This window comes from Heloderma suspectum, chromosome 16 (assembly GCF_057233095.1).
Source record: "Heloderma suspectum isolate Gila_16-S chromosome 16, 16-S_ref, whole genome shotgun sequence".
In the NCBI taxonomy this organism is placed as follows: Eukaryota; Metazoa; Chordata; class Lepidosauria; order Squamata; family Helodermatidae; genus Heloderma; species Heloderma suspectum.
In genome coordinates, this window is record NC_139473.1 from 15,224,809 (window position 1) to 15,251,394 (window position 26,586).

The window sequence follows — 26,586 nt, forward strand, 5'->3', positions numbered from 1 at the left end:
TCCTTGGGGGTCCAAATGTGGAACTTACCCTTGGGGGCTTCCATTCCACCCCTCTCCAAGTCTCCCCCAAGTCGTTTTAAGGGTGCTCTACGGTCTATGCCATTTTCGGAGCTCCCCTTTTACTGCATAATGCAGTGGACCCTCGATCACCCTTAAAATGACTTTGGGGATATTCAGGGAGGGGTGGAATGGAAGGCGGTGACCCCAAGGGTAAATCCCACACTTTAAAGCTTCAGGATAACTTTGCTAAGGGGCCGATCCGGTCCTCCTCCCCGGCCTCCCAACCTGTCAGCTGTCAAAGGCTGTCAAACTAGCCTACATGCAGCCCAGTCTTGTCAATTACCTTGTATGTTTTCTAGTAAACTTTGTTCCCTTTGACAGCTGAAACATCCAAGGCGATAGATAAAGCAAAGCTAAATATAGTTTGATAGCCACAATTGCAAAAAAACAAAATTAAAACAAATTACAAAGACATTTACGCACATTCCCGGGGCCAGAAAAATAAATAAATAAATAGGCCCCATTTTGCGCAACTTTCAGGGCACTTTTTTTTTTTTAATTAAAAAAAGCTCAAAACACAACCGGGGTCATGACTGGAGTGGGGAAGGGGACGTGGCATCAGACAAGACAGGTTCTGCTGCCAAGTCCCCTGGGATATGTGCTGGAGCCGGCTGGAGGACAGAGGGGGAAGAAGGGGAAGAACAACCGACAGGGAAGCATGATCATCTGTTGGGCTCACTGTGGGTCGTTCCAACAACAACCGATACTGTGTAGCTTATTTCGCAGGGTGGGTTGTTGTGTCATGCGAACCCACCCAGTATGCGCAAACGCAGAGTCATGGGTAGAGATGTGAAATTTCTGGAAATTTTGAAGCCATGGGGAAAAAACATCCCCCCACCACCACTTTTTTGTGTGGAGAAAAGTGGAAAATTGAAAAATATGCAATACTTCCTCAACCTGGTGCCCTCCAGGTATTTTGGACTTGGAGCTCCCATCAGCCCCAGGCAGGATGGCCAATGAGTGTCGGGAACAAGGTTGAGGAAGGCTGTTTTAGGAACGTAAAGCAGGCTTTACGTTCCTAAAGTTATATTATGGATAACATGGTTTGGTCATAAAATTATCATTATATTTGAAAACTTTAATTTATTTATTTTATTTATTTATTTCATTTCTATACCGCCCAATAGCCGAAGCTCTTTGGGCGGTTCACAAAAATTAAAACTAAACAACACACAATAAAACAATTTAAAATATATAGAACATTAAAACCACAATATAACAATACAACCACAATAAAACCTAGCAGCAGTGCAAGAGTTTAAAATACAGATTTAAAACAGCAAAGATAAAAATTTAGAAAGCTAAAATGCTAAAATGCCTGGGAAAATAAAAAGGTCTTCACCTGGCGCCGAAAGGAATACAATGTAGGCGCCAGGCGAACCTCACTAGGGAGCTCATTCCAGAGCCAGGGTGCCACAGCAGAAAAAGCCCTCCTCCTAGTAGCCACCTGCCTCACTTCCTTTGGCAGGGGCTCATGGAGAAGGGCCGCTGATGATGATCTTAAGGTCCGGGCAGGCACATATGGGAGGAGGCGATCCTTCAGGTAACCTGGCCCCAAGCCGTTAAGGGCTCTGAATGTTAACACCAGCACTTTGAATCGGGCCCGGAAATGGACTGGCAGCCAGTGCAGCTGCAAAAGTACTGGTGTAATATGAGCTCGCAGGCCAGTCCCTGTTAACAATCTTGCTGCCCTATTTTGGACCAGCTGAAGTTTCCGGACCGTTTTCAAAGGCAGCCCCACGTATAACGCATTGCAGTAATCCAGACGAGAAGTTATCAGAGCATGGATAACTGTAGCTAGGCTATCTCTGTCCAGATAAGGGCGTAGTTGGTATACCAGCCTAAGCTGATAAAAAGTGCTCCGTGCCACTGAGTTCACCTGTGCCTCAAGTGACAGTTCTGGATCCAAGAGCACCCCCAAACTACGAACCTGATCCTTTAGGGGGAGTGCAGCCCCTTCCAGAACAGGTTGAATATCACCTAGCCGGGCAGACAAACCACCCACTAACAGTACCTCCGTCTTGTCTGGATTGAGTTTCAGTTTATTAGCCCTCATCCAGTCCATTACCGTGCCCAGGCACTGATTCAGAACAGCCACTGCCTCACCTGGTTTTGATGAGAAACAGAGGTAGAGCTGGGTGTCATCTGCATATTGATGGTACCTCAGCCCACACCTCCAGATAAACTCCCCCAGCGGTTTCATGTAGATGTTAAACAGCATGGGGGATAAAATAGAGCCCTGTGGAACCCCATGGCATAATTGCCATGGCACAGAGCAATAATCCCCCAGCACCACCTTCTGGAATCGGCCATCCAAGTAGGAGCGGAACCACTGTAGTGCAGTGCCTCCAACTCCTAACCCAGACAACCTATCCAGAAGGATACCATGGTTGATGGTATCGAAAGCCGGTGAGAGGTCCAGGAGAATCAACAGGGTCGCACTCCCCCTGTCCCTCTCCCAGCAGAGGTCATCCCACAGGGCGACCAAGGCAGTTTCCGTTCCAAAACCAGGCCTGAAGCCCGATTGAAATGGATCTAGATAATCCATTTCATTCAAGAGTGCCTGGAGCTGTTCTACAACCACCTGCTCAAGCACCTTGCCCAGGAAGGGGATGTTGGCCACTGGCCAATAATTGTTAACATCCTCTGGGTCCAGGTTAGGCTTTTTCAGGAGTGAATTACCACCTCTTTTAAAGCGGCAGGCACCACTCCCTATCTCAAGGAGGAATTTACAACCTCCTGGACCCAGCCAGACACCCCCTCCTTGTTTGATTTAATAAGCCATGAAGGGCAAGGGTCAAGCACACAAGTGGTCGATCGGACTTGGCCAGGCACCTTGTCCGCATCCTCAGGCCTCAGTAACTGAAACTTATCCAATAAAACTGGACCAGACGGTGCTCTGAACGCCTCTACCAATGGAACTGCATTAATGGTGGTGTCCAATTCATGATGAATCTGAGCGACTTTATCCTCAAAGTGCCATGCAAACTTGTCACAGCGTGCTACCAAGGGTTCCACCATCTCTCTCCCTGGCCCAGAATGTAACAGGCCGCGAACCACTCGGAAAAGCTCCGCTGGACGACACTGAGAAGATGCAATGCTGGTGGAAAAGAACTGCCTCTTTGCCACCCTCACCGCCACAGAGTAGGCTCGATAGTGGGCTCTTACCTGTGTTCGGTCAGACTCGGCACGAGTTTTCCTCCACCTGTGTTCGAGCCGTCTCCCCTCTTGCTTCATTGCCCTCAGCTCAGGTGTATACCAAAGAGCTGGCTGGGCTCCGCTCAGAGGGAGAGGGCGCTTGGGCGCGATCGTGTCAACCGCCCGAGTCATCTCTGCATTCCACAGAGCGACCTGGGCTTCGACAGGAGCACCAGCCATACCAGCAGGAAAATCCCCCAGAGCCCTCTGGAATCCATCGGAATCCATTAATCTCCAGGGGCGGACCATTTTAATAGGTCCCCCACCCTTGCAGAGGGGAAAGGCCGCCAGGAGTCTAAACCTCAGCAGGAAGTGATCTGACCATGAGAAAGGGACAGATGTTAATTCCTCCACTTTCAGATCACCATCCTCCTGCCCAGTCGAGAAAACCAGATCAAGCGTGTATCCTTTTGTATGCGTTGGGCCGATGACAAGTTGGGACAGCCCCATGGTTGTCATGGCGGCCATGAAGTCCTGAGCCGCCCCGGATACAGCGGCCTCGGCATGGAAGTTGAGATCCCCCAGGACCATCATCCTGGGGGTCCTCAACACCAAGTCCGAGACCACCTCCGTCAGCTCAGGCAGGGAGTCTGATGGGCAGCGGGGTGGGCGGTACACCAACAGAATCCCTAATCTGTCCCGGGTACCCAACACAAGGTACAAACACTTAAGATCTGCACTCGAATGAGCAGGAAGCCTCGAGAGGGAGAATGAATTCCTATAGACCACGGCAACCCCCCCTCCCCGACCCTCGAGTCGGTGTTGGTGCTGCACCGAGTACCCAGGAGGGCACAGCTGGGAGAGGGTGACCCCTCCCAGTTCCCCCACCCACGTCTCAGTAATACATGCCAGGTCAGCCCCCTCATCCACAATCAAATCATGGATGAGGGAGATTTTATTTTGGGCCGATCTAGCATTCAGCAGCAGCACCACCAGACCCGAGGGCAGACTGGTAAGGCTGCCAGGAACCATCAAGTTGGGGGAAGAACCAGAAGAGGGGACAGCTGTAAGGTGTCTAGCCCCTCTTCTCCTCAGCTGGCCTGTTAATCCCCCAACGCCATACCTCCCCCTGCCTGTGACCACAGTTATGGTGGCACCTCCCCCACCCCCTGAGTTGCCCAATAGTCCTCCCAGGCACATATTAAAATGTTAGGATATAAAATGCACAACAGTTTAAAAGAATATAAAAGATAAAAGAGATAAAAGAGAACAGCAGCTAAGAAGGAGCAGATAAAGTCCACGTTTGCCCCTTTCCCCTTGTCTTTAAGCTGCTGCCCTCTGCTGCTGCTATTTGCTGCTGGTACTGTGGCTGCTGGTGTCACAGCAAAGTGAACTCAGTAAATTTGTAATTATTGTCTGAATAAACTATACTTTTAAAATTTAATATATCAAGCATGATTAATTTTATGACCAAACCAAGTTAAACATAACATATTTGAGATTCCTAGTTTAGGTCTAGTCAGAGGGGACTTCAGCAAGCAGTCCCTGAAACATCTGAATCATCCTAGAAGCCAGAAGAAGCAGGAAGAACTGGAGGCAGAGGAAGACAAGTCCAGAAACACAGAACAAAACCCAAACTGTCAAGAATGTACATTTTCTTCCATATTATGCCGACTATTCACATGTTGGGATACTGAGCATGATTTGGAGCGTCTCAAAATGTCTATCAGTAAAAGATACATTGGATCAATAATTTAGTAAGAAATAGAAGAAATAACTATGCTGAGAATCTTACGAAGAGGATTAAAAAATATTTTCCCCTATGGCTTCATTATTTCCAGACATTTTACATCTCTAGTTTTCTATAAAAGTCTTCTTATTACATAGTTTTTAGAATTCATTTGGGGGAGAGTAAAGGCTTGGTAAAAATACGTACACACCTTGTCTTAAATTCTAAAAGGAAGTATTTCATAGACCAAAGCTGTTCAATTTTTTCCAATTTGGGGGAAAGCCCCCAAAACAGTCCTTGGGGGAAAAAAACTGTCCCCCCATCCTGAATTGTTCCTTTTTTTTCCCCTGGGCCTTCACATCTCTAACTCTGAGTTGTTCATGGGTTGTTTCGCCAGGCTACAGAAGCAGCAGGCCTTAGAGCTAACCCCCCCCCCCCCGCCTCTTTACAGTGCTGCAAAGGCAGTTGGGATACAGGGACGGAGCAGGCGAGGGAGGAGGGAAACAAACAACCCAGGGTCTGAGAAAACAAACCATGGTTTGTTCGATCATATGCTAGACAAAACTCTGGGTAGGGCAACAAACCATGGTTTAAATAAACCACGGGTCAGCATTACATGCAAACCAGGTCAGTAACTGTGTTTTATTGGTAAACACAGGCAGGTAACTAGAAAGTACAGTCTGTCTGAATACATGGCAGCGCTCAACCCACTCCCCAAAACCCACCTCGAACTGCTACGAAGTGAACTCACCAAATTTTCTGCAGAATAATTGATCTACCATCTTCCTTAGTTTGGTGATTCGAGCATACCATTCTTCTTTCACTACAATCAGTAGAAACAAGGACTTTATTAAAATAGTTAACATTTCAAAGACAAGCTCCCATCTGATTTGCTATCAGTGCACCTTGGAGTCACAGGGGTAAAAGATTCTAGAAGAAAGTAAATGCATGAAGCTACTGGAAGAAGCCAGGGATGGGGAAAGGAATCAGTAATAAAGGAATCTGTCGTGGAAACTTGGGAGAGACTACTTGGTAGCCAGGCATGTGAGAAACCTAAAGAGAAACTCAAGTGGGATGAAGGCTACAAAGGAACAAAAAGGCTCCTTTTTGCACAGGTCCAGCACCCAAGACACCTGGTTCAACCTCAAGGGAGCCTATTTAAGAGGGTGCTTCCTATATCAATTAAACCATATGAAGCTGGCTTATACTATGTCAGACCATCTCTACAGATTCTCAGGAAGAGATTTCCCACCCTCCCCAGCTGGAGATGCCAGGAATAGAACTGGAGACCTCTAGCATTCAAAGGTGGTCCCTTCCCAGTTATGAGGCTCCCTCTCCTTAGAGATACAACATTCCACCTTATATGCTTTCAGAAGCACTGAGACTGGTCTAAGGTGGCTTTTTGTGGGCGATCTCAGGGTCAAGCTGGTAGAAGTATGAAGACTTTATAATCAAATTAAAATCAAACTGTCTTCAAACACTTATGCTGACATCTCTGAGACTTGCACACTGTTTGCAGTGTGACTTATACTGCCAAGTCATCAGGGGTTCACTCTCCTGAGTTTCCAGGGCAAGTGTCATGTTACAGTTCTTAATTTTAAGTTCTGATGAAGAAAAACAGTACTGTTATGTTTTGATACCTCCATCTTATGTTTCTGCCGAACTAGCCACAGCTCAAATATATTAAGCAATAGTTAATGGGCCGGCTCCCCAAACAAAATACAGTTTCACATGCAGTGTTTACTTCCTGAGGACCAGTTCACTGAAATGTTTTAATTTATTTGTTGGATTTTTATACACCCTTCAACAAAAATTTCCAAAGTGGCTTACAAGGATACATATAAAATGAATATCCAAAAATCACAAATACAATTCAATCACAAAACAAGAATGATGAGCAGCATTAACACAGTTAAAACAGTTTTAAAGGCCCAAGAAAAACGGTCTTTACCTGGCAGCAACCACACCAACCTCCAAAAGCAGCACAAACACCAGATGTGCCTACCTCAAAAATGCCATCTCACTAGTTGCCATCTACTTTATCCAAGAAGACATATTAGTCGAATCTGATCCGACAGTGATACCCCATATCTTACCTCCTGCAACAGGCTTGTCTAATGGCAGGTCTTCTCGTGTTGAATTTAGTAGCTCATGTCTGTGAACATTTAAATAAAAACATACATTTCAGCAATCAACATACCATTTGCATTACCACCAATTTTAGCCTTAAAGCAAACACTATTTCAGCAATCAGATACATCTTTCTGCAGTCTAACTGACAGAAGCAGAGGAGCTCATAAGAGCACACTCTACAGTTAGACAAGTTGAAATTATAGCAGAGATCTATACATCCAGAGTGTGGAGACCCATCATAATATACTGGGGGGGGGGGGGGGGGGAGAGAAGAGACTCATCTTCCTGTCAGGAATCTGCTAAATTCAGATTAGCTGGAGCAGATTTTCTCAGTATTTCCTCACTGGTAAAAAGGGATGCAAATGATGGATGGATACTATACATTTTTTTCCAGAACTGAGACCCTAATACTTGCTAAAGAGCAAACAATTTCAGACAATCTCCAAGAAACCTGACATACTTTATGCTAGACAACATGATTGCCTAGCATTATTTTTTTTTTGTGAACTGCCCAGGGAGCTTTGGCTGTTGGGTGATATAGAAATGAAAGGAAATAAACAAATAAAATGATGATAGGCTGAAAACAAGAACCACCAACAAAGGGAACACAGAACCATTACATCTTGAAACTTGAACAAAACTGTGGCTTCCTCAGCAGAGATTTGAGGATTTCCAGGGATAAAATTAAGGGAGCAATCCTATGGCCCTTAAGCAGAGTCTGGGGGCCTTAGGAGAATTCAGATTCCTGGATCTGAGGATGGAGACAGCACTCCAACCTCAGATCCAGGAATCTGCACTCTCCGCCCCCTCCCTTCTCCCCGTTGCAGCTGGTGCCCAGCGAACCACACTGGCAAGCTCGGAGAGGGGGTAAAGGGGGCATGCTGGTGGGTGGGGAGGGGACTGAGGAAGCTGGGATGCAACGTATCCGGAGGCTCCTCCTTCCCTCCTGCTCCAATGTGTCCCAGCTAGAAGGGTGAAAAAGCCCATCTAGCCAAAATGCAGAGCAGGAGGAGCATGGAGGTGAAGATTGCCTCCGCCGTTCTTCCCGCTCTGCATAGGATGGCCATAAGCCTCCGAGTTCGGAAGCTTACAGGCATTGCCGTAGGACTGCCCCCTAAATCACACATCAACTTTCACGAAAGGGCCACCACAACCATTACTGAATTTCCAGCAGTTCTTGCCAATATTTGTCTAAGGTTCTGATTAGTTAGGCAATGTGTGCACCGTCACCTTGAATTCTTCTGAGCACATGAAAGATGGAATTGCCTGTATAAAGATGGCCACCCCCAGAGTACCAGCATCTTGGATGCTTCTGGGCACACATACCTACGACTTAAGCACACTTACCGAAAGGATGTGCATTCTATAAGACAAGTATGGAACAAATTCGAACCTTTTAGCAGACATAAAAACAAGAAGAACGTTGCCTTTTCTAGTTACTAATTAGCTGAAGCTGGCCCTGAAGGGTTCAGAAAAAAAGTCCCAACTTCCTTAGGACATTCATTTGCATCTCTCCGCAGCCATTGTTACACAGTCTAGCACCATTTGTTACATCTGCTTAAATGAGCTTTTTCATTATCTTAACTGAGCAGGGGTCATGTAGTGAAGGTTTTACATTGGCCTGACACAGCCAAATGGATATAGAGATGGTGGCTGGCTCAAGGTTACAGAGTGAAGTTCATGTCCAAGTGGGAATGTGACCTGGGCTCTTCCAGGTCAAAGTTTGTCTTCTGCCCATTACAAGTCAACTGCTAGTAATTAATTGAAGCCAAAACTGGCACCAATACCCAGCACCCTTGAGTAGAGCCTGGCCCCCAGCGCACTGGCAGGGCTCATTAGTGCTAAGGCCTGTCCCGGGCCTCCACATTGGGCAATTGGATCTGGGATGCTGCCATTTCAAATCTCCAACAATCCCCCAAAGCAACACTATGTCAGGCAAAATCTAAAATGGCAACTTCCCAGATCCAGCAACTGCTGCTAACCTGTTTGCCCAAGGCCTTTAAAAGCCGTTACCAGATGTTGCGGCAGCAAATTCCATAATTGTGGGCTTTGGCAAAGGAACAGCCTTAGTCACGCTGTATGATGATCTATGCCAGGGAGAAAGACCCTGCTGATTGCTCCCTGATCTTTTGGCAGCTTTCGATATCATGGCATCCTTCTTGGGGCGACCATCTGAGCTGGGAATAGGGGGTACTGCATTGCAGTGATTATGCTCTTATTTGGATGGCCAGCTCTAGAAGGTGGAGCTTGGGTGATATTACTCAGCCCTGTGGATTCTCCAGCACAGAAGTTCTGCAGGGGTCAGTTTTGTCCCCCACACTATTTAACATCTACACGAAACCGTTGGGAATGGGGTCATCCAGAGGGTTGGAGTGCACTGCCATCAGTATGCTGACATGCAGCCCTACTTCTCCTCATCCTCACCAGGTGAGGCTCTGGGATGTGCTAAATCGTTGCCTGGCTGCAGCAATGGACTGGATGAGGGCTAATAAAATGAACCTCAATCTAGACAAGACTGAGATGTGGTTAGTGGGTGGTTCTTCTGACCAGATGGATGGTGTTCATCCTGTTCTGGAGGGGGTGGCACTCTCCCTGAAGGAGCAGGTTTGTAGCTTGCGGGTTCTCCTGGAGCCATCACTATCACCTGAGGCTCAGGTGGCCTCAGTGGCACAGATTGCCTTCCACCAGCTTCGGCTGGTGGCCCAACTATGCCCATTTCTGGACAGAGACAACCTGGCTTCAGTCTATGCTCTGATAACCTCCAAGTTAGATTACTGCAATACACTCTACATGGGGCTGCCCTTGAAGACTGTTTGGAAGTTGCAGCTTGTGCAAAATTTGAAGGTCTGAGCACGTGACACCAATTTTGGGCCGCTTTCGCTGGCTGCTTGTACATTTCCGAGCCAAATCGAAGGTGCCGGTCTTAGCCTATCAAGCCTTACACGGCTTGGAAATGCAGTAACTGATGGAGCGCCTCTCCTGATATGAACCAAGAAACTACAATCAACATCCAAGACTCTCCTCCACATGCCTCCTCTGAGGGAGACCCAGAGGATAGCAACAAGGGAGAGGGCCTTCTCAGTGGTGGCCCCCCAATTCTGAAATGATCTCCCCAATCAGGTCCGTCTGGAGCTAACAGCATCATCTTTTCAGTGCCACGTTAAGACTTTCTTCTACACCCAGGCATTTGATAGCATATATAATATTTTTTAATGTCTATTATTTTTATTCTAACTGTTTTTGAGCTTGTTTTAACCTGTTTTTAATTTCTGTGTATTAAAAGTTTTTATTATGTTTTTATTATGTTCTATTTTGGGGGTTGTAGTTTTTGTGAACTACCCAGAGAGCTTTGGCAACTGAGTGGTACAGAAATAAAATAAATGAATGAATAGATGAGCAAACCTGCAAAAAAAATATGTGATTTCTGAATTCGCTCGCAACCTCATCAAAACCAACCTACTCACTTCTTAATCACAAATCGTATCCGTTCCTTTGCCAACAGAATCCTTTCGAGGCGAGGGATCCCATAAGTGGAGGGTCTCCGGAAGGGAATTCCTTCTGGTAGTCCTTCCACATACAAATCTTCAACATGGGATTGGAAGAGTGGATATGGGATAGATACTGGGCCTTTTGCATTAATAGCTTCAGCTTTAATATAAAAAAGAGAAACAAATTAAGCACAGCTTAGCATGGCATGCCAACCAATCGGCTTGGAAAGCACACTGAATGCAATAAAAGAGGTAACATGTTTCACTTGGCATAATGCTATATATGGAACGTGTTTTAAATAAAAGAGGGAGAGACCAGGTCTCGCAGGCTCAACACAACACCTAACTGTGATCTGTGCTAACCATGGGTTAGAACCCAAACCCTGGTTTTGATCTTCTGAAACATACAAATGGTTCAGAGCTTCTTATCTTAGTTTTGTTTTGTCTGCTCAGCATTCTAGTCTAGTACAGGCCCCCCAGAGGTAGAGAAATGGGCATAAAGTTTGGATTCTCAATTCAGACATCACATCAAACCATAAATGGCCAAAACCGTTGTTTGTAAACCCAGTACAAGTCACAATTTCAGATCCATTTTTGACAGTAGATCACAAGCAAAGTTTTGTCCATTTAGACATCACACTAAACTACAGTAAAGGCTCCTTTGCCAGTTTTGTGTGATATCCAAACTGAACCACAGAAGTCCAAATTATTTGCTGTATACAAACATATACTACTATTTAAATGCTGCAGCCCTGGAGTTGTATATCCTCCTACACAGGTAACTTTTGTCACATACAGCCAAGGTGCAAGAATCCAATGGGAACCATCTTACTTTTACCTCTCCCTGACTTCTCCTGTCTTTTCCCAAGGGGGAAATACAGGAAGGTGTGAGCAACTCTATTGGATAGAGTGACACTTGTCTCTGACCAGAAGGATAAAGAGACAAGGAAGAAGGGCTTCAGATCTTATTCTGCTGGGGACTCAAATATGGGGCTTTTCCTCCCACACGTCTAGACTTCTGGATGGGGTCTGGGAGGGCAATAAACCAGTATTTGCATCAGAAACCCCCTGCATCTATCTTCACAGTGGTGTGGATTCCATGCAAGGGCTGACAATGCACAGACCCACAGGATACAGAATTCAACATAAGGCTGAACCAAAGATTTCCAAAAGAAAATGTCAGGCTGCGGGGTGGGGGTCAAGACCCTCTGAAACTGGAGGTCAAAGATGTTTGAAAAGGGTGGGGGTGGCAAGCTTGTTTTTAAAAACACTGCTGCCGCTCAGCAGCATCTTCCTTTCCTGCCAGAATGATAGAACATCCTGCCTCTAGTAGTAGACCTTTAAAAATAATGGAGGAAGCAATCCTATGTCCCCTAGACAGCGTCTGGAAGACAAAGGGTATTTCAGATTCCTGGATCTGAGGCAGGAGACAGTACTCCGACCTTGGAGCCAGGAAACTGAGCTCCCCTCCTCCTCACAGCCGGCGAGGAGAGAACCACACCAACTGCTTCTACAAGCTTGCAAATGCAAGTTCGTAGAGGGGTGAAAGGGGACGTGCCAGTGGGCAGGGAGGGGAGGAGACTATCTGAGTTATTCCCAGTCACCTCCAGCCCTCCCCCAGCCTCTGCTAGATGGGCGAAAACACCTATCTAGCTAAAATTCAGAGTGGGAGGCACGTCTGCGCTGGATACACTTAAGCCTCTGGGCTTACGAGTACTCAGGGCAGATCCAATAGGACTGTGCCCTAAATGAGGGTAGAACAAATACTGCTGCCACTGGGAATCCCCACCCCTACAAACACTTCAAAAATTTCCCCCCCAAATCAAAGTGTGTCAGGAGCGCCCTTGCAGCCTCTTTCAGTAGACTCCAATAGCCAACTCAAGACACAGACAAAAGGATTCTTTTCAAGGCTTTAATCCTTTTACAACTTAATGACTCTTTCAGATGCTAATCACCAGTGACTAAGCAAGGAACAGCAGAGTGGCTTATGCGCTGAGTAGGCAGTTGATCCCCGTTTGGAGGAGAGTCACTTGGAGACCCTGAACTTATGGGCTAGGGAGAGATCCTCCCTCTTTCCCTTGGGTCCACGGGAGGCGGCCGTTGCTTGCGCGCCAAACGGGTGCTACGCCTCCTTTCCGTGCCCTTCATCGCTCGTTGCTCCCTGCATCTGCGTCAAGCGTCTAGCAAGCCCCCCTCCTGCACTTTCTCACTGCTAGGATCACTATCTATCTCAGGAATGCCGGCAGGAGGAATCTCTGCCAGCTGCTGTGCCTGTGAGGGATGAGCTGGCTCCTTTCCCACAGATTGCTGATCCTCCTCAGAATCAGAACTGCTCTGGGGTTCTATAGGCTCAGTTCCTACCATGACAAAGTGGTCCCCCAAATATGAGGCAAACTTAACCCTCAACTTTATAAAGGTATTATAAAAAGGCTGCATTTCTAGACTCTGTGACTGCAAGCTATGTGGCCAAGGCCAGGGAATATAGGAAAGCAGAGGAGAGGCTGAATAATCAGAAGTGGTCACAGAGCCCAAGTCCTTGCCCTTCTGGATGACTAGCTGAAACAGAGTAAGGTACATGAAATAAGAAACATTGTTACCTTCTTTAATTTATGCAGGTTGCAAAGTGCAGCTTTTCTTGGTATTATACTTTATTTTTTAATATGGAGTACAACTAATGTGTATCACACAGAACCGAAGGCTGGAAAAACTGTAGCCTGCAGAATTCCAATGACAGCCCCCACCCCAATAAGGAGATACCACTACATCTATTGCTCTATCTCTAATCCTGCAAAACCAACACGGCTACAAACACCCTTTGGCACTGGCAGTCCTTGGCAATGGCAGGACAACACACCAAAATAATTCAGACTCTATGGGGTGGGGAATTCAAACTTAAAAAAAAAATGTTATTGGAAGTTTCCAAATACTAGTGAGTAATTGTTTGGTGGGGGAGAAGAGGACAGTATGTGATCACCTACCATATTTTCTTTCAAATAACTCTTCAACTTGCTTTCTCAAGTCTGTAATTCGGGCATTCCACTTCTCTGAAAGGAAAAATAATGTTAGCCCAATATAAGATATATCAAGCTCTAAAATATCAAGCTGTAGAATTCTGGATTATGTATTTTGTCTTTCTGCTCATGCATAAATACAAAAGGTAAACGCTTTAAAAGAAACATCTACACACTTCTGGAGAAAAAAATTAATGGACAAAAGCAGCTAAATACTTTGTCCAAAATTGATTTCTCTTCAGCAGGTCAGACAGCGACTCACTACCACCATGGTTAAGGTCTATTTGCAGTGGCTGTTGACAAATTATTTTAACGCAGAGCCTGAAAAGTTTAATTGGGATGTTTGTTAAAAGGCCAGTTACAATGAGTGTGTGAAGCCGTATTGGCAGAAGTCTTAACTAAGCTGGTCACATGAGATACCATGCAGTCCTCCATCATTATTCCACTCTGGGGTTGGCTGATGTACGTATCCACTTGTGCCCTACTTCTCTAAGAAAGTGGAGGCTGCAAGACAAAAGTCACCCAAATTCAAGCTACTGATGCACTGAAATCTGGAGTACTTCATATTTTTATCCACCTATACTATGTTTTCCCTATGTTTTAGAAAATAATTACACAAAGGGTGGTCCAGATGCTGACCTTTGGGCACAAGAAAAACACAGAGCCATTTCAGACTCCTCAAACCACCACAATATTGACAGGGTCCTGAATTTCATGGCAAACTTCAAATATGCTCTTTCTGCTTAACCCAACCCCAAACCAGAAATCACACTATTATTAGCTATACCTTAGTACATTCATGCATTCTACCCCCTGCCAGGCTATTAGGCTGTTAGACAGTCAATCACCACGTCCCCCTCTCTCCTTTCATAGTTCCATTGACATTCAAATTCAGGCAAGCTTTGAGAAATGCAAGAATGTCTCCTCTCATCTGAGCCTCTGGGATTATCCAGATACTCCAAGAAGACATTGAGGTTCTCTGAGAGGCAAGATCTGGTGGTCCCTAGGGCTGGTCTCTCTCTGTAGTGACCCCACACACGTCCCAGAGTCCTGTATTCCTACCCATTCCTGCACATTCTCTGTATTCATAACATCCCAGATACAAGCCCTGGCATTTCCAGTTAAAAGGTCTCAGGTAACAAAGCTGGGAAAGGCTTCCTCTGCCTGAGACCTTGGAAAGCTGTTGCCGGTCTGAGTATTCAGCACAGAGCTAGATGAAACAGTGGTCAGGCTTGGTAAAAGTCGGATTCATACGTCCAGAGATACATTTCTATTTAACTACTATGCATTCTCCCTGATGAGGATTCAAACATAAATGTGACTGTATGCATGCAACTTAACTAAATCTAAATAGAGCTGGTCCAACAAAATGGCAAACAAGGAAAATTTAAGAATCATCCCATTCTTAGCTTACCAAAATTGAACTCTCTAGCTTTTCTTCTTCCAGCATTGGCAGCATCATTGGCTGGTTCTATGCTCTTTGTCTTCTTATGGGGGGGTAAGTAGTCATCATCGTCTTCAGGTGGAAAAACACACAGATGCATCACGGCAGCTGTTAGATTATGTCTGAATGTCTTTCAAGATACCATGGTTCTAACTCAAATTATCTGCTGTTGGAGGAGGTGAGGTATTCCAAAGTAAGGAATGCACTAGCCCTACCAGTCAGAGCCTGGCATCTAACTTTCCCTCATTCAATAATCAACGTACGCTAATGGAATTAAAGAGTGTGGACAGTAGCTTTGCCCACTATATTTTTAAGGAGGCGCTCTCCTACCCTTAAGGAGCACCCAGCTTTGGAACTCTGGTATAATAAGTATAGAAACATACATCAGATAAGATTTCAAAAAAGAAATATATATCATAAAGAAGATTATAGGATACAAGCTTCTCCCAGAGCCCGTGGTTCAACAATAGCACCACATAAAGGATATAGTGTGGGGGGTGGGGAAAGAGATAGAAAATTGGTTTCTATTACAGCAACGAATGCATGAATAGAAATGGCAAGCGGCTGGGAAGAGGTTGGTAAAACTTCAGTAGTGATTGGCTAAAAGCTTTATATACTGCATATTTTAAAATCTATAAATATAACAAAAAGGAAACCTGCTGTATCTACAGTAAGGATATTAAATGACATATTTTGATGCAAACATCAACTAAACGACTATTGGGAGGAGGGGGAGAAAGATGCTAGAAGCTCGCGCGCGCACACACACACACACGAGTGTTCTTAACAGTTTTCCTTTCAGCAATCCTCCCCCATTCAACCCCCAAACTATTTCATACATTTCCCAGGGGTTAAAAAGTAGTCCAAGAGCTGCCAAAAGTGAAATGGGCAGACGTGCAAATGCTGTCAGTTAACAAAGGCATCGAGGAAAGTCCTATCATAAGGATGTGCACACTTAAATTTTAAACAGTTTTCAAAAAATCTTACAGATTGGCTCTTCCACTGCTAAAAATGAAAGAGAAACGGATTGATTTAAAGGATATGGGCTTTGAAAGTGAACTACATTCTGGGGCCATACCTCCACTCCTGGGTCAAACCTCCATCTCTGCCAGTACTTCAAACAGATAAAGCAACTAAGTCTTACAGACACAGATATAGGTATGCCCTCTCGCTAACCAACCTTATTCATAAGTATAAAACATTGTCCATTTTCTCCTCATGCAGGAAAGGCTACAAGCATCTTATATTTCCTTAAGGGCAGAAACATGCTCACCGTTTCTCTGTTACAGTATAAAGGAACACCCCATTACATGGGCAACAGGATTGGCAACTCATCACCCCAAACCACTGTCAAGAGCGTCATCAGCAAGCCCTTAAGTCAACAGCACATTTAGCACAAAAATAAATCCACTCTCGGTAGGAGGGCTTCCTCAACTCCAGTCTCAGCAGAATTCAACCAACGTTGCTACTACATTTGCAGGAACAACAAAACCTACGCAGGAAAGTAGGTTCTCCTAATTTAAAGATTCCATTTCAGAACTTCAGCTACTTTCATCTCACTTGCTTTGTTCCTTGATTTGTGGGACTATTGTAGCTTTTAACAAACACACCAATCTATTACAGACAATACCAAATGTTGCTGTCCAATACGGGGAGATTAGGGGTGGGGGAAGAAACTGATTTGAGACACAAGGCGTTGCTCAAGGAAGGAGTACCACAAAGACCTTGCATGCTAGGCATTCAAATCCACAATTCACTCACTACTTTTGAAATCTTTCACTGGGTTTGCCAAATGATATGCTTTGCCTTATCTGCCCCTCTACCTTACAAGATGTCTTCAAGACCCAAACGTTATTGAAGATGCACTTTCTGGTTGCTATATTCGCCAAATGAACAGATTATTTTCAAGTTCTGTTGTTTCCCTGGAGAGAACCTCCACAGCTTTAATAATCTCCCAAGAAAGCATGCCTGTTGAAGCAATGTCTGCCCAACCACTTGCTTTTTTGATCTGAAAAGCAGCAAGACCACCTCGTTAAACTGCCTAGCCATATGGTACCCAGTTTATTTTCCACACACTCTGAACACTTACACCTCTAGGAAAAATCTTTATAAATTTGACAACTCCCTTTCAATATTTTAAAAGGACTAGCTTGCCCCAAAAAATGTTATCTTGCAGTATGACAAGGGTTTGGGGGTGGGGGGCAGGGATGGAGGAGATGCACACAGCGCCACATGACTGAGATTCTTCTGAAACAAGTGAGCAAAATAATATGAGCTGAGAAAATGGCCAACCTTCAATGGTCACTTCCACTTCAGGATCCTCACTTGTTTCAGAAGTGGCATGTTGAGAAGAATCTGAAAAAAGCAGAACAAAAAACCAAGTCGGAACGGCGCAGGCACACTGTAAGAGCGGTTTTACTCCACAATGGCGAATCAACACTTGTGTTGTGCACTATGAATAAAACAGACCAACGAACACGCAGGCCAAAATACTTTTATCACAAGCTTTAAGCCCTATGGGATGATGGTAAAATAGTGGGGATTTCTAAATACTAAACTATATAGCAGTGCTGAAGTTGCCTTGTTCTGGGTCGTTAGGATTTTCATTGTCAAATATTTTCTCATTCTTCAAAAGTTACTGAAAATATGAACTTTACAAGGTCTCTCACACAAGACAATTACATGTACAAATTATAAAGGGTGCAATACAATAGTATCTGTAAAATATTGGTGTTAAGACTGAACAACAGCCAAAAGGTTAGGGTTGCATCTAGGAAGAGCATCTTCTCCAAGAGGTCAGGTGTATTCTACGATCTTCTGCACCTACCAAGGAAGTGGCATGTCTTTTTCCACATTAACTTCACCCATTTTCGGCAGCAAGCTTTTGGCAACAAGATGACATCACTTTAAGAGACTGGACATCCTGCTAAAGTTAATGGAGTTTTAACAGATGTGCCAGGGACCGCCAACATGGGATGCCATCCTGAAATGTGCTGCTCTTAGTCTTTTTCTTACTCCTGATCCCAGTCAGGAAAAGTATCAAATCATGAGTAACCAGAAGGACAACTCTTAAAGACACTTGAATGGCTCGGTGATGGGTTCCGAGTTACTGAGCTCCTCCACCAAGCAGTTGTAATCTAGTTCCATGGCCGCGTACTACTGGCTCCAGCAATGCATCAGGTTGCTGATGTCAGGTTGTCAGCTTCTAAATTTCCACTGCTGTAAGAACAGCTGAAGCATACAACACCCCACAATCAGTTTTCAGTATTAAGGGCTTATTATTAACTAAAACTCAAGGAGATCTGACAAATACGAAAAGGAGGCGAAGTGGGATGAAATTGCAGTACCCCTCTATTGTTCTTCGTGGTACAGACATCAAAGCAGAACTGAATCCTCTAGCAATGTCTTCAAGCAGGTCTCTGTTTCCATCACATTCTGTCCTCAAATTCATGATTTCAAAATAGTTGAAATGGAAAAGGGCTGGATTCAAGAACATATTAACCCAATTATTGTCCTTCGACGGAGATGAAAAGCAGTACAAAAAACGTAGCCATACAAAATGGCATTTTAGGAGATCCCCTTGTAGTAATGTTTGCCAGTATTGCACTTTGGATGGGTTTTCTGGCAACCTAACTGAATATACCACCTCCAACACCAGCTAGAAACATACATGTATAAGACCACAATTAATGACATTACTGAAAATCTGGGAAAGCAGGTGCAATTTGGCTTACTCCAAGACACATAGGAGGGCCAAAGAAAAACATTTGTCTGGCTGTCCATGGCAAGATCTAATTCATGCAATCTAGCATGGAAGCTTTTGAAAAATGGTTCTGAATAATTTCTCCCTGTTCGGAAGTCAATATGACATAAATCACTAAACTTAGGCATGTTTGAGCAGGCAGGCTTGCTAGCAAACAGGTTCAAAGACATGTGCAAGGTTGTGTAAGACTGTTGGTTTTTCTTCTTGATCAATTAAATCTAATTCTATTGGTCTCCAATTAATCACAGTTTTACATCAATTATAGTACTATGCTGTACCATATTTTGAAAGTTATCTGCAGTTCTGATAGCTGTGCGGTAGTACACATCGGGGATTTGCATTCAGCTTTCAACCCATGTTTAGGAAGTGTTGTATCCTAATGCTGTACTAATTCATGCACTAATGTATCACTCTATTTCTCTACTCTTCATGCTACATAGTTCTGTTGACTTAAGAACTGCTGTGCTGGATTAGACCAAAGGCCTGTCAAGTTGAGCATTCTGTTCCCACATTGGTCAATCAGACACCTATGGGAGAGAACACTAGTAGGACAGCAGCAACAGCACTCTCCCGTTTATGTTCCCCAGCAACTGGTATTGAGAGGCATACTGCCCCTGCAACTGGAGGTAATATATAGCCATAATCACTAGTAGCCAGTTAGTCTTATTCGTCATGATTTTTTCTAATCCCCTTTTAAAGCCATACAAATTAATGGCCATCAGTACATTTTGTAATAGCAAAGTAGTTTACTATGCACTGTGTGAAGAAGTACTTTTTTTCCCATCCTGAATCTCTCAACACTCAGCTTAATTAAATGATCCCAGTTCTAGTATAATTACAGGAGGAAAAAACATCTCCCAGTCCACTTTCTCCACACCATGCAGAATTTCAATACACCTTTATCATCTCCCCACTTACTTGTCTGTTTTCTAAGCTAAAGAGACCCAAACTTTCCTACCAGTTGCTTCAGCTCCTTCATCATTTCGGTTGACCTTTATTTACACCTCCATGCCTTTTACATCTTTACACCCTGTAGAAAACAGGTTTCTTTTAGAAGTGACTGAGGTGGGCTTTTCTTTTCTGCCTATTCACAAAGAACACTGGAAGACACTATCCATGAATTTTCCCCCAGCTAACCAAAAAAGATTGAGAGTCCATCCACAATGGCAACATCAAGTCTCCAGGTCAGTGTCTGCATTCAGGTGTATCACTAAAACGTCAGTGTCATGAGAATGAGCCTCAGGCTCATGTGTTCTCCCATCTCCTCTGATACAGACCCAAGGAAATCAGAAATTTCTGCTTTAGATTAACTGCCATTTGACACGTCATCCAAACCCTCAACTGTGGTTAATTTTACCTATGGTCTGGTGAAACAAGCAGGTTTCTTAACCCATGGTTTGAAGTTGGCTTGTTTCAAACAAACTATAATTAAGACTAACCAGTTTGCCAGCTTCAGAAAACACAGCAAACTGCAGTTGATCAAAAACCAGAAGCAAAACTTCAGAACTCCTCCTTGCACCCACTTGAAAGGAGGCGGGAGGGACAGTGCACAAGCCTAAGGCTTGCTGATGTTCATTCTTGTAAAGCTAAAATATGGTCTGAAGAGGCACAATGGAAGTCACCAGTCGGCAAGGAAGTGGCCTACACATGTGTAACGCAACATATCCATGAGAATTCAATGAAGAGATTATACAAGAGAGAGATGTCCATGAGAATAACATGCCACTTCATATCCCCCCAAACACGGGTTCATTTAACAGTCTCTAAGGAGGCACACTGTCAATAGCTTTTTAAAAGGATCTACACCAGTTAAACTGCTAGCCCCACCCACAATTTTGGCAACACAGATGGATTTCTTTTCTTAGCATATTATATCTGCAGTTTTCTTTTGCAGATGACATCCAGGTAAAAAAGATCCAATTTCCAGATTCAGTCCAACAAAAATGTTTTTTAAAAAAACATAGAACACTACACAATCCTGAAAGGGATATGGAAGTATCCTTAACAATCCAAAATATGATCAGCAGACACGCAAACAATATTTTAAAAATAATGTTAAACGAAGCAGAAGCAGCACAAATAACGTATTTCCTGACTTGACAAGGTAGGCAACATGATCAGACAAGGAAAACATTTCCTTGTGTCTGGACAATGCCTTGAATCAGCCCAAGATATGGGTACTTCCAGGTTTCTTTCATAACATACACAGAAAGCTCAACAAGCACAGGGCAAGTTGGGAACTAGTCGGTTGGCTGGCAACTTAATTTGCTCCAGTGTTTTGCAAAGGAAATTAAGGCTCTCCAATAGCTGCCTCGTCTATACGTTCGCTAAATCCATGCTTCACACAACTGAAGCCCAGTATTGAGTTGATTCAAGGGCTGGTTCATAACACGGGAACATTTCTCTAATGCACAATTTATAGCCCACCAATTCAGAACTATTGGAGGTCAGGCAGAGCTGAGGTACAGCAGTATCCTGGCTGCTTTCCTGAATCACGTTAGGGGCTCCTAATATTACATCATTCAAATCAACTGAAGAGTTAGCACCTCCTTTGGGAAGGACAGAGTTGCAATCTCAGGAATAGCAGTCTCTCTCCATAAGCAAGCTTCTTAGATTTGAGGCAGTAAGTATTCACACTGGGAATAACATGAGCTAGAGGACTTTTCACATTATTTTTTTTCCACACTGATGTTCAGGATATGGACAAATCCATGTCATGTTGCACCACAACCTCGCATTGCCAGCCCCAGATAACTGAAGTAATTATCTGGCCTCCTTTAAAAGAACAACAAGACGGACTTAGAAACCATAAGATTAGGAGTCATCTTAAACCTGGGGCTTTTAGTCACTTTCAAAACCACATGCTGTCCTCATGCTTTCAAACTTATCATGTTATGTAATGGTCTTACCCACTCATAGCTGCTGGGAAAAAGTATGCTATAAAGCAAAAACTACCACAGGTCATGGAAGCAGCCATAGGATCAAAGAGGCAACTTTATCAGTTCTTTTTTGAACAGCTTCTAGAGCTTACCGGAAGGTGCAGGAGGGGAGAAAGGAAAGGGAATCATCTTGCAAATGCTTCTCAATCGTTGCCCACGATAAACATGCAGGATCACAATTCAGGGGGAGGAAAATAAAAATACAACCATGTGGAATATGGAAAAAAGAATGCAAGACACTGACACAATGGACACGTTCGCATTAAGTGCTCTTTTAATTTTTTTAAACACCTTTCTAGAGTTTGTTTGTTTGTTGAATTTAAAAAGTTACATATCTCTAACCTTCTACTGGCAATTCCACATCTGTTCCTTCACTGCAATCGGAACCCTGGGTGCTCCCTTTAGACAAATATAAACATACCATCATAAAAAAAAAAGTGGAGGATGCCAGTCAATACTTGACATTTCAGAATCAGTATCTCAAGTAGGCAGGTAGAGCAGAAATTGCATGGCACGGTGGCACCTAAGCCATATTGCACCATAATCTCAAACAAGTTTATTTAAAACACACACACACACACAGAATCCATAGGCAGAAGTCAATCCACTGAGCTCTGCTCCTGTGTTCACACTCTTGACATAAACTGAAGGGCATTAAGCAGAGCAGTTCTTGGCATTCTGAACCCCTTGTGAAATGCTAAAGTATTTAGACCACCTATAATACAGAAAAGTCTTGCTCAAGATGTACATATAATTTGGATGGCATAGTGCTCGAAAACAGATGGGGGGGGAGGGGAGAATATAAAGTTGGAACAAAATTCTTTCAAGTTCTGACATAAAGCCTTCAATGATTTCTCTTCATAGTACTGAACTGTTCTCCCTCCTGACTCACCAACATGAAATTTTGGAAAATAGTGAATATGGCACAATAGATCTGTTCAAAACATCACGTTTATTTAAAAAAACATTTTGGTAGGCAGGTATATGTCTTCCTGTATTTTCCACAGGTGAGAAAAACAGGGTCTGAAGCAAGAAGGAACACAGCATCTCTAAGCAGACAGTAGTCCTCTGAATGAAATCTCAAGCTAGAAAATGGGGCGGGGGGAGGGGGGAAATCACTGATGCTGAAACCAAACTTGGAAAAACAGTACTGTTGGCAGGCAGAACATGGCTACCAAGGCATCAATGCTGTTGTGAGAAATAGCACTGTGATGATGAACAAGTGAATTGCTATACCTGTGTAAGACTTTGCCATGGCGATTTTCTCATCAATCGCCGAAGTTTCTGAAGGACCTGCTTTGGTAAACAAAGACAGCCATAAAAAAATCACTTTCCAAGATTTCCCCATTTCCATTACGAGAGCATGCTCAGCTGAATCAAGCAATCACAGAAACAAATAATTGTTTCACAGAGTTACAGTGTGAAGGAGAGTTCCAAGAGCCATCTAGCTCTACATCCTGGAAGAGCACTTTAATTCACACAACATGCCAAACCACAGTTTGAGCTTCTAAGCATTACGGCAAACCATGGCTGAGAACTGCTTGTCTGCTTTCATTTTCTGTCTGCTCAGCACTCCAGTCTGTATGCGTATGTTTCTGGAGATAGAGCAACAGTCACATCTGTCAATATATCAAGCCAAGCTATAGCTAGCACGAACTATGGGTTTGAACATCCACTTCAAAACCCATGATTTCCAACTCAGGTTCAACGGCTGATCACAAACTAGTTTGCCAGTTCAGATGTCACACCAAACCATAGTTAAGTTCCATAGTTTGGCATCATATCTCAACTAAGCTAAAATGTGTCTCAACTATTCCTTTTTGCCACTCATCACAACCTCCTTTATTGAGGGATGGAAGCACACAACCATATGCACCAGTATACTTCGTTGATCCAGCCAAGGCGAACTTCAGTTCTCAATTTCCTATCTCATCCATTGAAGTTCTGACCAGTCTACAGTGCCCCAAGAGGGCAGGATATTGGCATTCTCTTACAATCTGTCCCTACCAAACACATTGATACGAAGGAGGGAAGTCACATAACTTTTTCTGAAAGGAATTTTAGACACAAATTATTTATTCATCTATCTTCCTCTTTCCTTATTTAACAAAGAATGGTTTGCAGCTTCAAACTCTCACTCTCATGACAAACCTCATCAACAGAGGAATCTAATACTCTGAACACAGGCAGCGATACACTCCAGTATGTGTGTGAGGCGCAATCTTCCTGCTATGCTGTTGGACAATCTCAGTCCTGTCCAAACCATTTGCTAGGACATACCAGATACTCATCTGCAGGGCTCATATAAACAAGTCACTTAATCCAATATAACCTCTTAATTCGACCTCAGATTTGTTTCAGGTTCATCTCTGCAGATTGCAAAAAAGAGCAATGTGGAGTTAATGCCAAGACATCGCAAGGTGTGGAAGCCAACTGTGAGGCAAGCTTCGTAAGCTCAGTTATCCCTTGATTGCCTAAAAGAAGCCACAGGTGACTGCATGGAATATCTGAGCCCTGCCACATCCTGTCTACTCCCGTTTCTATACCACATTATCTACTAACAATGATTGCTTTCAGCATTCTGGTGCCAACCCACCCTTGCTGCGCTGACGTACGATGCCAGCACTAGGCGACGGGTCATAACAACACTAGACTGGTGCCCAGTTAGTATATACCATCCTCAATGCTCATCTCCCAGCACAGCAGCTTTCACAACTGGGCAATTAAAAGAAAGGAAGCGCAGCCAAAGGAACATACAAGAAACCAAGCAAGGAGGCGGCCCTACAAAGCTTTAAAGGAAATGATAGTAAAAGACCCATCAGTAATTTACGCACTCCAGTAATTTATGCACTCCAGTAGCCCTGACTAAGTATGGCAAACTAAGACAATTTCCACTAAACCACTCACATGCTGTATGTGCAATTACAGCCAGGGTGCCATTTTCAAATTTGGTAGGATTTGGGGAGAGGGGGGAGAGGAAGTGTAGCATTTTACATCACAGATATATTTAACAAATATTGGTTGCGTTTATTTTATATCACATATTAGTAGCAATATTAACAGTCAGTTCTTTTTTAAGCAAAAGGTTTTGTGCCTTTAGCATGCCAACCCAATACATAGGCCCATTTAATTGTTGGTAACAATAGTCACTCAGCGTGTTGAACCAGTTAAATCAGAGATATAAAGCACTCCTGGGAAACAATCACATGTAGCCTGCATTCCCCTCCCCTAAGACACCCATTTGCAACACTGAAATTAGAGGTTATTTACTCTGCTATGACACCAGGTTAGGATACTGACACTATACTTATTGTACAGACCCATAAAGTTATGCAATTTATCCTAATCTCTAGAAAACATTTGTCAAGGTTGTGAGAGATGGGAGAGGGAGAGAGAAAGAAAGAGAGAGGGGAGGTAAAGACAATGGTAGAACAAGGACCAAAAGCAGCAGACAAAAGAGTGGGAGCCATGCATAGGAATGCCCTGACCAAAGGAAAATTCTGCCTCAAATAATGTAAGTTTATATTGGAATCCTATCTAATTTTTCTATCTCCTCCAATAGACTTCATTTCCACTTGCTTCCCCCCCAACCCCCGCATATTTTAACATTCAAGACTTCTTAGAAGTCTTACACTCAATGTTACCTGGAATGTTAAACTGATAATATTCAGGATCCTCCGATTCTTCTTTAACTGTTACCATCTCGAGTCCTGAAGAAGAAACAATAATCATCCATCTACGTAGGCAATTGGGATTTTAAAACAAAACCCCATCTCTTGATGTCTTAAAAAAATAAATATATTTTATGTGAAAGGCAATTCGTGTGGTGGATTCCCAAGTTTCTCATATATCAAGGAGGTGCTCATCCAGTTGAAACACTACAAAGAAGCAGAGAAAAGTGGAAACTTGTACTTTTCATCTCCTCTGTAACGTATAAACTGTGTAACTGTGTTTAAACAATAAATTGTGATGGAGCCACATTCCCATTTCATGTCCCCTGTCCATCATCAACAACTATGTAGCTGGGCCCGTACATGGGGTTGATAGAGAGCAAAGAATTGCCACAGAAATGTACAAAGCAAAACCAAAGGAGGTGGTGATAGGTGGGCTGTTTGATTAGACAAGAGCCCATCTAGTCTGGCATTCCATTTTCAACCACAACCAAAGACTTATGAATGCACACAAATTCATTCAATTCTACTGGGAATCACAGATTGCAGCAACTTGTATGTGCCCACTGCAGCCTTTTGCTATTTCCTCCCCCATCTCTCTGCCACTGTAACTCAGAGGTCCACAAGCTGACCCTTTTCTGCTGCCCCCAATTCTCTTAAAATACTTTAAAACCTCCTAGTAGCTGGTATAAGAGGCTTAGATGTGTTTCCAACTCCAGAAACAAGGCAAACTATCAAACAAGCAATTTATTAAAGGAATATTTTGAACGTAAAGGGTTACTAATATTTACTTCGGGGTTTTCAAAAGACTGCTTACGGACAATTCTTAAGGACTCAAGAGACACTGTTGCTGCTACAAGCCTCTTAATGACTTTTTACCTCAGGCCAAATTCCCTAGCTAAATACACTTACAACCAGGTCCAGCCTCTAGGTAGTCTTTCTCTGATACCAAAGCTTCTCCTGTTTTATTTCTGGCTGCTTGGACAGTTTATCTGCGGTTTTACCGCCTGCTTGTATAACCTTTTTCTGGTAAGATCTTAGGACAGCCTCCTGGCATAACACAGCCACCTGCTCCCTACTCCTGACCACCAGCCACATACAGTCACCCCACAGAGAAAGAATAGCTCCCTACTCAAGCCTTAGCTATTCACTTTCTCCTCAGCTTTCTCCTAGTCATTTTATAACACCACACACCAACCAGCAGACCGCC

At 43.8% G+C, this 26,586-nt stretch overlaps 1 protein-coding gene across 7 annotated transcripts in view; it reads right to left on the bottom strand.

Annotated features, from left to right (window-relative positions):
• Window positions 1-26,586, bottom strand: part of GTF2I (general transcription factor IIi) — a 78,821-nt gene that overhangs the window by 27,934 nt on the left and 24,301 nt on the right. For 2 of the 7 annotated variants that reach the window (XM_084822590.1, XM_084822589.1), the window contains exons 10-16: window positions 25,350-25,415; window positions 17,296-17,358; window positions 14,974-15,075; window positions 13,527-13,592; window positions 10,525-10,708; window positions 7,024-7,082; window positions 5,679-5,750 (exon numbers count right to left, since the gene is read on the bottom strand). In XM_084822590.1, coding sequence (XP_084678716.1) covers window positions 5,679-5,750; window positions 7,024-7,082; window positions 10,525-10,708; window positions 13,527-13,592; window positions 14,974-15,075; window positions 17,296-17,358; window positions 25,350-25,415 — 612 coding nt within the window. Of the gene's footprint in view, window positions 1-5,678; window positions 5,751-7,023; window positions 7,083-10,524; window positions 10,709-13,526; window positions 13,593-14,973; window positions 15,076-17,295; window positions 17,359-22,941; window positions 23,002-25,349; window positions 25,416-26,586 lie in introns of all 7 variants that reach the window. The other 5 variants (XM_084822591.1, XM_084822592.1, XM_084822594.1 and 2 more) reach the window with 3 other exon arrangements.